The 14722-nt window shown below is 33.8% G+C and overlaps 1 protein-coding gene across 1 annotated transcript; it reads right to left on the bottom strand.

Annotated features, from left to right (window-relative positions):
• Positions 1-10008: 10008 nt before the first annotated feature.
• Positions 10009-13164, bottom strand: LOC127848845 (uncharacterized). The gene is made up of 4 exons (XM_052381512.1): positions 13046-13164; positions 12011-12093; positions 10637-10732; positions 10009-10384 (listed from the first exon to the last, which is right to left on the bottom strand). Exons 2-4 carry the CDS (start codon positions 12083-12085, stop codon positions 10184-10186), a joined length of 372 nt encoding a protein of 123 aa, XP_052237472.1. The 5' UTR covers positions 12086-12093; positions 13046-13164; the 3' UTR covers positions 10009-10183.
• Positions 13165-14722: the final 1558 nt, after the last annotated feature.

The following is a 14722-nucleotide window of genomic DNA, read 5'->3' as shown; positions in this document are numbered from 1 at the left end:
TATATTAAATGTATGTGCATTTTAATCAATTAACGTAAGCAATATATAGTTTAACTACATTCACCTAATGCTTGTGATCTTAATACGTATTAATTACTTAAAGGATATGTGTTGGGTTCGGTGGAATAACGATTTTAATTCACGAGTGATCATAGAAAATAATATTTTCACGAGTGGTCAAAAGTGAATTAAAATCGATATTCCACCGAAGCCAACAAATTTTCTTTTTATTTGATGTCTTTTTCGCCGTTAATTTACATTGTAAATGAGTTTAACTGGAGAATTTCAATGGAATAAAGACGTTATTCATCAAAAAATGACATCATTATAGGGATAACACACGTTTTCGAGGGCATGATCATCTGCGGGCGCTCGAAAAATCCGTTCCTGACCGAGTGCGCAGCAATATGGCAGGAACGGATTTTGAGAGCGCCCGCGGATGATGATGTCCGAGATAATGTGTATATTGGCTATTATTGCATAAACAAATCACACCTAACAAAATAAATTAACATTGAAAACAATATGTCTTGTTCATTCGACATCGACAAAATTTCGATTTAAAATGTGTTCAAACAGTGGATTAATGCAAATTTGAAATGAAGCCGCGCAAAGTAAGAAATGAGGAATTATTTTGGAATTGATTGGTCGTGACGGATACAAATATCGTCAGAATAAGTCATTGTTTTCATAGATGTTTCTTTCGTACAGGTCTATCTGTATCTTATTTCGTTCCAACTAAATTTTCTTAAAATTAATACTGCCAGCATATTGTCACTGAAGTATTTGAAAGTGTTGAGTAAATAACCTTAACTTCATTGACGTTGCCAATAAAATAAAGCTGTTGTCAAGAGAGTGCATATGGTATAATTTGAAAAAAAGAATTGAAATATGTATTGCCTTTATCTCTGTATGCATGAGGAAACTGGTGCTTATTCACTTCTCCATTTATGCTTGGAAAGTCGACGAAGGCTGGGGTTAGTAACAAAGTTAAGGGAAGTAACTTCGCGTTTTGACCCAATGTGGTTGATGTCAAGAAACGTTATGAAACAGTTACATATGTAAAATTTACCAATTTGCCTTAATGTATCAGTGAAGATGAGTTTTTAAGCAGCTGGCATTGTAAACCCTTTTTGAGCAGCATGACATGTATTATAAACGGAACAGATTAATTTGAATATTTTCCGTAAAGAGTTACATAGGAATAATTCCAGAGAAATTTCGTAAAAAATTCAATGAGAAATAGTCGTTTAAACAAAATTCTGACGTATGGACGCACGAACGTACTTGCGGACAGAGAACGGACAGCGCGGAATCAAGATAACTTGTAAAGAGCACATAGCCACGTGAGCGCTAAATTTAATACCTACGCTTCAGCAAGTGTTACTTCAATCGCTTTTCACCTATGCGACCCCGTTCCAGAAAGAATGAGAGTTTTCCTAGTCTAGTGGTCCCCGTACCGGACATTGTATGGTACTCTGGCTTTACAACCATTCCCCCACACACACAATACAAGACCACACCAAAATGCGAAAAATCTGTCAGAAACAACTAAATAGCTGCAAATTGCAGCTATAATCCAAAATGTGTCCCATATTTTGTAAAACTATTAGGCAAATTAGGGGTGAGTATAGGACACACTCCTGGTCCTGGTCCTTACATAATACAGCCTCAGGCACGGAAGGGCCTGATAAATTTCGAACTTCACAAACACACATGCACACATACACTTATTCTTATCAAACGGGATTTATTTAAATGACAAATTATTATATTATAATAAATTATACATTAATTATATTAATTATACATGCTTATTGTCATTTAAACATAATTAATTACCAACACCTATACCAACGTGCACTGAACATATCAAAGCGTGTCTCTTTTGTCAGTGTGTTAATATATTGAAAAGTCATAATATCGTTATATTCGACTCTGAATTAGTATCAGAGAGGCCCTGATAAAATATAAGTGTGCGTCTTAAATGTGATTGTATTTCTCAATTAAACTGTCATTTGACGTTAGTTTTTGTTTTAAGAAACAATCCATGACCTGACCTGAACACCTTAAAAATGTGGTTGTAATTATTGTCTTCGTATAATTCATCCGAACTGGTTCTTCCGCGTTCAATATTTCTATGGCATACCCATTTAGCCGATGTCACTTTCTGTTACACAGTTTTGAATTTTCTTCTGAACGTTTAAGTATTTCTTAATGTTTCTCATTGATGAAGACTGTCTTCTCTTTATTATAATAAACTACTAATTATAAATTGTTTTCACCACTGTAACTACATTAATTTTAAAAAATTCATTCTCAAATCATTAACATATAACGACCACAGGTTTGTTGTTGTTGTATTCCCCTAAAAAGTTACAGAAAGCCAAGCATATGCTATGAGTGAATGATGTTATTTAGACGTCAAATTAGTATACAATATTGCACCTAAAATGACTAACTTAAAGTAAAAGCACCGGCATAACCATCATGCATACATAAGTCAACAATAAAAAAAACTTAATATACAAATGTAATATTAAATTGATTTAGGATAATACAAATAAATCAAATATTTCATCGATACAGATGTCGGTACAGATCATACAAATCAAAATCATAAGCAAAATATCATATATTGTTCACGTTAAATAGTAAACAACTTTACATATCCGTGTTCTTCTAAATGACAAGTTGATGCACTCTTTCGTCCTACGTGAAGTCAAATTAATGGCCTTTGCATTTCATTAAATATGAAAAGTGGTGATCGTGAGATCCGCGATGTTATCTTTTAAACATGTACCGAACTGATTGAAAACACAGATTATCTCGTATAAGTGATATGCTTTTCAAGAGGTACTCATATAATGTGAATGATCGCGGATGGAGAGATCCGCGATCTAAGCTTGCAAGCCTACGTTGAATTGATTAAAACACTGATAATCTCGTAAGTGATCGAATGTATATAAATATTACCAGGATGTTTTCCAGTATGTCCATCCTACAACGAATTGTGTTTGATTTTACCAATTGTATTTGACCTAGACATTACAATTGAGAGATGTGTTTCTCCAATCAGCCAGCAAGGTCTGGTTGTTTGACAGCAATGACGTGCAAAACTTTCCATTGAGGATGGAGGGTGTTACATGTATCCTTGACCTGGTTGTAGGTTCACGTGCGAAGCAGCTGTATGGTTTATTGTTCAGTCTCGTATTGATCTAGATGGGCAAAAGTTGGAGAGGATGAGAACGTGTTTACGATGACATTTGCAATGGCATTTAAGACAATTCAACTAATTTGAAACTATTTAAGTGTGCTATTTTGTGTGGCAAAAGAAAGGCATACAGAACCAAGCTTTGTAATTTGGCCTTTAACAACCTTAAAGTGGCTTCTATCTGCATTGCACCTCGACGATCTGAAAATAATAAATACTCCTGTTACATATATATAAATGCTGCATTCTGATTGTTAATGTGACCGGTTTTTCATTTTCCGATGAACTCACTTTGTATGCAAATTTAAACATGAATATTCATGACGCTACTTTCTGGTCATAAACAAGTTGGCAAAATGACGTTATGTTTTGCTCGAAACTTAAAGGGGCCTTTTCACAGATTTTGGCATTTTTTTAACTTATTCATTAAATGCTATATATTGATAAATGTAAACATTGGATCATAAAAGCTCCAGTAAAAAATCAAGAAAAAAATTAGAAAAAGGAAAAGAACATTGCCCGGAGCAGGTTTCGAACCAGTGACCCCTGGAGTCCTGCCAGAGTCCTGAAGTAAAAAACGCTTTAGGATTAATAGGATTTATTTCCAAATACATCGGGGCAAAAATGCCCATGAGTACACAAAAGTATACAAAAGATGTTCTACACATATCAAAGTCAAGGTCATAATAAAAACATGCATATTGTTACACAATGTTATGAAGTACAATATATTCTCTATGAAAATACAAAGGCATATGAACAAGTGAAATGTTTTACAATCCAATAATAAAGCATTTGTTATATAATACGTAGTACAGAATAATACATGTACTGAGGAAAATATAACATAATGTAGATGTTTATTCAGGAAAAGAGGCAATATGCCTCATGCAACACATGACAAAGAAGCATATAACCGGTTAATGGTGAGATATGTTGCATCGCGTTAGATATCTGTTAGATATATGCTGATGCATCAGCATGTAGTTTTGATTGTGAAAATACAATAAAAGATAAATAGATGAGTAAACGTTTGGAAGCAATGGGAGGAAAATGTATAACAAAAATTAATATAACGTGTATATGTCTTAGGCCAGGGTTATTGGGTCATTTCAGAGAAAAATGTAAGTTCTATTCTAATGAAATGTAACTAGAGTTTATATATTAAAAAGTGTAAATTTAGATATGAACGTTATATTTAGTATATATTTGAGACACAAAGGTGAGTTAACACAAAAATGGATATTAGATCTAGGTAGCCTTTTTTTGGTGTGGGGGGTGAAATTGTATATTCCTTGTTAGAAAACCAAAAATATAGAAAAACTCACGTAGGCGTGCCAAAGTGTTTGATTTCAGGTACATGTACATATCAGGTGCATTTATCAGTAAAAGTTATTTACATATATATTTACATATATGTTTAACAGTTTACAAAGTAACATTTGTTATACACACACACACACACACACGCACGCACGCACGCACGCACGCACGCACGCACGCACGCACACACACACACACACACACACACACACATACTTGTTAAACCTTCCAACCGGGGAAATGTGTTCTAAACCTACCAACCGGGGACCACCATTTCCACATATTCTAGAAAGCTGAAAGTGATAAAAAACAGACAAGTTTCGAACCTAAAATACGATTTTGACATAACAATTATGATAAATAGGGTAATAAATCAAAGAAAATTGTACATGCACACCGGGGAATTATGTGCGTACCAAATGAGGAACTGCGATGTGTACCAACTGGGGAACGGTGTATACCAACAGGGGTACTAAGTGCGTACCAACTGTGGAACATCAATGTGTACCAACAGGGGAATGGTGTATACCAACAGGGGAACTTAGTGCGTTCCAACTGTGGCACTTCAATGTGTTCCAACTGGGGAACGGTGTATACCAACAGGGGTAATATGTGCGTACCAACCGTGGAACTTTAATGTGTGCCAACAGGGGAATTGTGTTAACCAAGAGAGGAACTTAAGCGCGCTATCCCTGTGGAACTTCAATAATGTCCAACGGGGAACTTGCGTTTACCAACAGGGGTAATTGTGTGTTATCATTGTACCGTTGTTGATAGGACAATGGCGTGCACGTTCATGGATAATATTTAAGTTAGTACAAAAATTGAAAAGAATATGTATGAAACAATATTTAAATTAAATATGTTTATTATATGACCTTATATAAGTTCTGCAAAAATGCCTCATTTGATTGACTCAAATATTATTCACATCAAAATAAGCATACGAGACATAACGCAAATCAAACAATACATTTATGACTTTATTAGCTATAAGCCGACTACAAACATGCGAGTGCTGCATTATACCATAACAACCATGGTGAATTAATCAACAAATGAATACAATTCGTTCTTAAAACTAAAAAATAATGTTTTTGTTTTAGGCCACGCTATTTGTCAAACCGAATGAAGGAGAGGGGGAGGCGGCTTATTTGTTTAATTCCTTTTTTCCATCAGAAAAAAATATTCACGATGTTCACGTACTATGAAGTTTTTTATCCTAAAAGTAGAACTGCCCATAAGCATGTAGATTGAGAAGTGTAAATTTACTTTGTCCTTACTCTGACATTATAAAATAACTCATGCATTTAATCCCCTGAAACAGGTAAACATCAGAAAATTCATTCACACGCATGGCAACTTCCACTTCACTTAAATTGTCTTAAATACATTTATTGCATTTTCAAAAATAATAAAATCTGTAACTTTAAACAATCATGAACGTTTCACAACGAATGTGGCGAGGCCTGAGAAACAAAATAGTTTAGTAAACTAGCAAAACGACTTGATAACAATGCATTTAGATGCGCCAGTGACTTAGTCTACGGCGGTAGGTCAATCTGAATAATGATCAGTATTTATTGTTATAATATATGAATTCCAATTCTACAACTGTGATACCATTACACATGTGCTGTATTAAAAATATACAGTATGTATGCACTTGTTTGAGTAGAGAATGCCAAAAACGGGTTAACGTTAATAATGAACTTACATTAAATTCTACCTGTCGAAATAACAGATTATATTTTAAGGAAAATAGTCACTGGAATCGCTTAGTTTTCCATTGCAAACCAAACACCTTTTTTCAAGATTTGAATTCACGTATTTTGTTCAAACTACCTTTATGTAAACCAACTTATGTACCTAATTTTTGCATAAAATATGATAGAAAGAGTGTATTTTAAGCACTGAAAATTTATGCCGATGTGTCAACCATATATTATTTGTTGAAAACAATATAAAAGTTATAATTAATGTTGTTATACACGTATAATCACCGCTGACTTTGACAGCATTATCATTTTATAAAAACACTAATAATTAAATATGTACCAAAGCAAACACTTATCAAACACGTAGTTTAATATTATTTTGCATCATTTACATTATAGTATATATACTTACTGGGGAGTGCACATGTGAATCAATTGTTAGACCCTTGTTGGTGCCAACTTAAAAATAATATGTACCAACAGGGAAATTATAACAGTGTGACTCAATTCTGAAAATAAACATACCAATTATATACACAAAGCAAATATGTGAATTGATAGTTAATGTGAATATCTACACGCAAAACAAATGCACAAAAGTCTGTGTAGGAAATTATTGTAATAGTTAACAACTATTTAATCAATTCTAGTGCGATATTTACGCAATAATTTACATATTGGTAAATTTTTACTTTAAAATAACTATTAAGTACTCAACTGCAAGTCAGACACCTGTCATTCAAAACAAATTTTGTAAAATTGACAAAATATTCATTTGTATTCTTCACATTGTAGTAGTAGTTCAGCAGTAGTTTTTTTATGTTATTTACATTTATCTTATTATATCTAAAAGTGTTTGTTTGTTATGCTTGAACAAAATGTTTGTTTCCATTTATCCGACTGATTTTTTTGTGCCTTCTCTGAACGTTTAGCCTTCTAGATTGATTTGTTATCATGTTTGCTATATTCATTCATATTCACCAAGTTTGGGGTAAAAAATAACTTGTATAGTGAGTAACTCGTAGAAACTCGTAATTGAAAGTACAAAGAAACACTCTTTGGCCGAACTATATACCAATCCTAATTGGTTCGGCGATATGATTATGAACAAATATCGTTTTTGACTGAACCGTATTAATAAAACATTCAAATACAATAAGCACACATATATCGTTTTCGAAAAGAGTATATAGAACAAGAAAACACACAAAACACATGTGGCAACTTCATCCTTTAACGTATTCTCCTAAATGTGCATTATATGTGTTATATTTTTTTAAGTTAAAAGTCCCCGTCGCTTTTTTGTTTCAATAAAATGTATGCAACAGTCTTTGACATTTTTCCAACTTCTGTTGTGAAGGTCATTCTCACTTTCAATACATGCAAGTAATGATTTTTTCCCTGGTAATTTACCAATTATCAAAAAACGATCTAAGTGTCTGTGAACAGCTCCTGTTTTCGTCTTCACTCCGTTGCTTTTTGGCTGCTTGTTTTGTTCTCCTGGTATTTGAAGTACCCTTTTCTGTACATGGATAATAAAACACCATATGACGTCGCTAACTGCCATGTGTAAGATATCCATATTAAATATATATACTTCAGTACAATTTTTCATAGCAAAATTACGACAAAAGCGTCCAGGTACTTACGGCACCTGATAATGACATCGATGTCACACGACAAATTTGGAAACATTATTTTGCCTAATGAATCAAACAATTACATGTAAGCCAATCATGTTCTAAGAAACATAAGAAACTTGGAGATACATAACTTAAATGCATTCACATGTGTATGCATACCTTTGTCTGTTATTTTTGGTTGACTGGTGCTGGGAAGCAGAGTTTCAAGATCTTCAGTATTTTCATTTTCTGATAATTCAGAAGAATATTGTTCATCTTTCGTGTAAATCACAAGATCAAAAATTATATATAGTTTATAATATAACAATGATGGAAACAACCGAAGCACACCAAATAAATATGCAGTTAGTGCATTGAAATTGAAAAATTAGAAGTAGCCAATGTAAACCTTACTGAGCACAAAATGAGTGTAGACTTTAAATTCCGCCTTACCTGGTCGTCTCCGATAAAAAAGAATTACCTTGCATAACACAAGTATATTTCAGAAAATGTTTGTAATTCTTTTTATCACTTCAGATAATCAAGTTCGGTAATGAGCCCATTATTAACATTAAGTTTACTGCATGAATTTAACACTAAAAATGCGACATACCTACAATACATTCGTCGTCCACATCAATATCGTCTAGCAAATTGACAGAATTTCTGGTAATTTGTCCACTTTCCATCATCATGAGCAGCTTGCTGACTTTGGCAACCTGCATGGTTCCATCTGGTAATCTGTAGAATTATCTATGTACCCGAATGTCGTGACCAAGAAATTTAGCTAGAATGTCTATTTCATTTTCAGACAAGTTAAAAAGCTGAGTCATTGTGGCAATATGTTTCCTTAACTTTGTAGAACGAAGCCTTTTCGGATGTTCAGCTCCACAGTCAATTGCAATTGAACGTAATACATCTGTCCCACGAATATGCGATGATGCAGATTTTGTTGGGAAAAGATATTTACTATTTAAACAGTTTGTTAGAGAATTTCTGCTGCGTATGAGCAGGTCGATATTTTCTTTCACCTGTCTTGGAAACAGTACTGCAGCTATTTCGACCTCGTTTTGCAATAATCTCTGTACGGTAAAAATAACGGCACAGGTTTTTTTCCAGTTTTGTTAAACATCCATCTAATTCTCCATCGTCATTTGTCGATTTGTTTTTTTAATATTCTTCGACTGTCATTTTTGACACATCGCCTTATCGTTTCGATTAAACACAAGCAGATTTCAGACAATTTATGCCATGCTTGCCTTTTCTCGCAATTACTTGCTGATTCTTGTAAGGTATTTGCATGTGTTTCTGCTTCATGTCGTAAGTATTCAGACATTACTTTGACATCATTTGCCAATGGCAACAGTTCTTTCTGACTGTTCTGCTTAGCCTCATGAAGTGTTCTTAAGGCATTGGAAGACACGTCATCCGTCCAATTTATTTGAAATAGTTTGGAAAGCTCCTCAGCCCTTGTTTGCAGATCCTGGTTGTTTGTTTCGATTCCTTTCGAAATTAGAATTTTTAGACATTTCTGAAGCGTTTTGCCAATCTTTAAGGCTAATGATGGTGTAGCATAAGTGTTGGTGTTTCCGTCGAAGCCTGCAACGTTTTTGCAAGATTGTGTAATAAATTTGAAAGCATCTGGATACATGAAATTCTCCAAAGACTTTTCAACATTGCCTGAACATGATCGCATGTCTTTCAGCAATCTACCAACTTCTCTTAACTTCTGTCTAATATAATTGTGTTGCTCTTCATCATGGCCCCTTTTTGTACAGAGTTTTTCACCGAATGCAAGGATTGTATTATCACTTTTGACTTTGCGACTTATTTCGTCGTTTCTCATGGACTCGATTACTCGTCTTAAAATAGTGCTTCCTTCTTTTGATTTTGGTAATAGCAGGCTGCTCTCTAAAGCGAGTCGTTTTCTTGATCCCGCCGCATTTGTAAACTTACATTTTTGAGTGTGCCTCCACAGGATTTTCTTCGGGTAATACCAATAACAGTAAGGACAAGGTCCATACTCGTCTGCAGCTACGCGTTGATTGTGACGTTGTCTGTATGACACAAACAGCTGTCCTTGGCCATCTCGCAATACTTAAACATTATGGAGATGGTTCCCAACGTTCCTTATTTTATCATACATTTTTTTATTTTCTGCTGAATTTTCCGTATTTAATAGATCTTTCACATCTTGCCCATCTTTATGCTGCGAAAGCAAATGTTTTTTTTAGTTTTGTTTGAGCCTTTTCGCAAAACATGCAATAAAATCTCTTATCGTAATGTCTGTATTCACTGTTATTTGTTTAAGCGATGGTGATGTTGGTTTTGTGTGCCTCTGCGGATGATTCGTCACGTTCACGAGATTGCAAGGATTCAACAGGAGGTAGTGTTGACGCTGTCTTCTTTTGAAATCTTTGAATGTTTGGTATGAGTTCGACAACTATCGACTCATCTGACGATGCATCGCCTTCTTCCGGAATATAGTCTTTGTCATTGTCACTATCCTGTAAAATAAAGTTGTTTTCCTGTGTGTGAGATCATATAAAAATATGAAAATATCACAACATCATAATTTGTTGTTGGTGAACTACATCCATAAAAATGTGTAAGTGTAACATAACACTTACCAGAATGCATGTCTTAATTACAGTTCGATACTAGAGCTTGAAAAAAATCGGAACTATATATAATCTTAAATTAAATGTTTAAATGTGTGTACTGTATTGCAATCACAAAATCGTTATAAGTTTACGTACATCGATATCCGATGATTCACTGTTCAACATATTTTCTGCTGCATCTTGTGAATTGTACTCGTGTGCAGTGTCGCTATGTTCTTTAGTTTCGGTACTCTGCAACACAATTCAATAAGACAATAATAGAGTAAGATTCATACATCCACGTTCCTTAGTATCAGTTGAAATTGCAATTCTTTAGTAGCAGCATTTTCAATTGATATCATCACTCATGTGGCTTTTTATTATGATGTAGAAAATCTAAGTGACATGAGAATTTTGTGTAAATGTTTGCAACCGATGGTATAATACAAGTTTAATTCACCTTCGTCCAAAATAGTTTACTTTTGCTTATCTTACATCACATGTTTTATTTTTTGCCGTTCACTGTCATTGGGGAAGATTTGAAACAGATTGATAACTTGTTTTGTCGACATAATAACAAACTGAAAAACACCCATAGAACATTTTTAAAGGTTGCATTTAAATGATCAATTTCAACAAAACGGTTTCAAATTTAACATATCTTTGATTATTTATCTTGAACGTATCAAGCTTGTTTAAAGATTGGCTGAATACACCGACGTAGTAAGTCTTAACATATACCAGGTTGTTCCAAACATGTTATCAAAGTTCAAAAAAGTATACAAGGAATATTTTTTTACAGATACTAATAAGACAAAATGTATGCACGGTTAAATGAAAGGTATTGTACTTCTCTGGACAAATGTGTTGGAAGAAAAAAGAACTGGTGAACGGACTGTGGTTCACGGTAAATCCTGTATGTATTGTGCGGTGGTTGGTGTAAAATGAACTATCCTTTCTTACCCATGTCAGAATGTATCGTATAGCAAAATATCGAGTAGATGCTATTGTTTTTTTGTCGTTAAGATAAAATATCAACCAATGACCATATGTAACACGCAATTTAAATTTCTTAATGTCTCAGAGTTTCATACACAGTAATTGGCAGCGTATAAGTCTTACACTGAAAATAAAAATTAATGATATTACACTTCTTGGATAAGCGTGATAACGTTTTTGTGATTATGATGAAGTCGATGTTTATAAACTACAGTGGTTAATACACATGCGCACCAGTTTCATTGACAGGTGTAAATTCTAAATTATAGTGTATATGAAGATTTTGAAAGACAAGTAGTTCAAAGTCACTACAACTGGTAAACAATATTTTATTCTTTTAAAATTCGCATAACATTTTAATATAATGATCATCGACGTACGTGTTATGTTAAGCCCAAATACCAATTAGCATCACCCGGAATAAATATTGGCACAATATAATTTAAGGCAAAATTACGCCTATTTCACTGAAGACTAAACCAAACCAGAAAATACGCCTTAGTAGCTTCGACATAGTGAAATATTACAAACCGTCTCATCGACTTCTTCCGTGTGTACGGATGTTGTTTGTCCTGGTTCCTGGCTGTCCGTAGATCTAGTAGTCATTGTGTTGCCTATTCACAACAACAATAAAAAATGGTATAACACATAATCTAGTCAGAGTTAAAAAGTTCGTTATTCATAAAAACATTTAGTACAACACATTGACATTAATTCCTTGTACACAAATTACATTAATTTCATGATATACATAATATGTATTTCACTAAGGAGCCATAATTCTTACAAAATGCTGTTTACAGTAGTCTGCTCTTGTTTATAGATTGGGGTCATGTTGGTAAAGAAGTATGCAAAATATAAAAGCAATATGTCAAGGAGCATAGAACATATTTGAGGTGGTACGTAAACTTTAACAAAGATTTATCAATAATATGCATATTTTAAGTGGAAAAACGGGGCCATAATTCTTACAAAATGCTTGTTACAGTTGTCTGCTCTTGTTTATAGATTGGGGTCATGTTGGTAAAGAAGTATGCAAAATATAAAAGCAATATGTCAAGGGACATAGAAAATATTTGAGGTGGTACGTAAACTTTCACAAAGATTTATCAATAATATGCATATTTTAAGTGGAAAAAAGTGACCATAATTCTTACAAGATTGTTACAGTTGTCTGCTCTTGTTTATAGATTGGGGTCATGTTGGTAAAGAAGTATGCAAAATATAAAAGCAATATGTCAAGGGACATAGACAATATTTGAGGTGGTACGCAAACTTTAACATTCCAACGCTCACGCTAACGCTCATGCTAACGCCGACGCCGGGGTGAGTAGGATAGCTCCACTATATATATATAGTCGAGCTAAAAACTGCCTAGAGCTCTACTTTGTTTAACGTATATTTATAAAATATATTCTTGAAATATGTACCGTAAAACAAGCTTTGTAATCAAATGATATTTATATAAATCGATCTTAAAATTCGTCTTTCAGTATTACTTTAACGTTTACATAAAAGCGCTTTTTAATAGTAATTAAAAATTATAAACATAATTAAAAAACTTACCTTAGTTTAATGCGTTTGTTCGCTCGAAACTCCATTTTTCCAACTGACTTTCACTAAATGATATAAATACCGAGTGTATGATTTTTAAACAGCGCAACCGGGGAACTGTTATAAGCCTGGATACACACTCGATTGTAATATGGTCAAGATTTGTGTATATTTTGTGCATGCCACAAACCCGCTAATCGGGGAAGGCGTTGGATTTCTAATATAAATTGACAGTTTGGTATTTCATTCACGTAGATTAGAGATTTTCGCCTAAAACCAACCGGGGAATTCCCCGGTTGGTAGGTGTTCCCCGGTTTGTTGGTGTGTATTCATACGATTTTCCCCGGTTGGTAGGTTTTACAAACTCACACACACACACACACACACACACACACACACACACACACACACACACACACACACACACACACACACACACACACACACACACACACACACACACACACACACACACACACACACACACACACACACACACACACACACACACACACACACACACACACACACACACACACACACACACACACACACACACATAAATATATGTATACAAATATTTGGTATCATATAACATTTTTACAGCCTTGTTAATGTAATTGGTGCATGTGTATTTTGCAATTGATGTTGGTGTTGTGTAGCCTTTCATATCCAAGCTCATAACGATTTTACTATCAGATATATTAACGCGTGTTTCCGTTACACAATCGATTTAAAAGTGGAGCAATGTGTCTGGGAATAATCGGATTAACTAACGTCGTGAATACAGTTAAATGGATTTTATCATGGTAAGTCAACGTTGTAAGTGTGGTACAGTTTTACAAGCTTGACAACCTAACCCGAAATCAAAACGTTAGGTTGAGTCGCATGTGTAAAGTTGGCCAACTTTTATATAATAAGTGTGTAATTCTGCTCATGACTCATCTCATGTTTGTCGAGTAACCTAATTCAAGCAATTAGGTTACTACACATGATAGAACTCTATCTATTGAGTGGCTTGATATGTGATGGCCAATTCATCATGCTAAAAAACTTTTTTATGAAGATTTAAAAGTTACACATTTAGACAATTAGAGCACACATTTATCGAATGTTATGTGGTAAACAAATGCATTGTATTTGCGTTCACAAAATAAGTACACCTTACACATTTTACACATTTTGCACATTTTGTAAGTTTTAGTAACAACATAGAATAAAATAGCATGTTATATGATGGACAACTATTATAAACTTAGATACATACATATACATGTACATAAAAATGAGCAATATATATATACTGGCTTACATGTAAATAGAATATGACGTTTACTAATGACGTTTATTTGATTCTTATGTTTGCAATACACCTAATAAACATAATTGTATGTTATGTTGTATCTATTTGTAATACCAGTTTTTTTTGTCTATTTCAGGTACCACTACTGTTTCTTGACACAAATTGTTTTTCTACCAATTTGGTTAAAAAATAGTGGTGTGTGTTTTCTTCGGTATTGTAATAAGAGGCTGAGAAAAACATAGAAAGGATGGATTGCCATCTATGATATGTGTTAGGTGAGCGTGTGAGAGGTATGTATTTTTAGTACTGTTTAATTATTCATAGTATGTATAGTATGTATTTCTCAATTCGAAAGCTTTTTTAACAAAAATTGCAAGGTTTCTATT

Source organism: Dreissena polymorpha, chromosome 10, assembly GCF_020536995.1.
Source record: "Dreissena polymorpha isolate Duluth1 chromosome 10, UMN_Dpol_1.0, whole genome shotgun sequence".
In the NCBI taxonomy this organism is placed as follows: domain Eukaryota; kingdom Metazoa; phylum Mollusca; class Bivalvia; order Myida; family Dreissenidae; genus Dreissena; species Dreissena polymorpha.
This window is presented reverse-complemented; position numbering and strand designations above follow the sequence as displayed.

What these genes read in the sequence shown, in the direction of transcription:
- LOC127848845 (XM_052381512.1), bottom strand. Translation starts at nt 12,085, where the DNA reads ATGACTACTAGATCTACGGACAGCCAGGAACCAGGACAAACAACATCC. An exon ending in CGGAAGAAGTCGATGAGACG is followed by an intron (nt 10,733 to 12,010) that starts GTTTGTAATATT and finishes ATTGTGTTGCAG; the next exon opens with AGTACCGAAACTAAAGAACA. An exon ending in GTGAATCATCGGATATCGAT is followed by an intron (nt 10,385 to 10,636) that starts GTACGTAAACTT and finishes TTTATTTTACAG; the next exon opens with GATAGTGACAATGACAAAGA.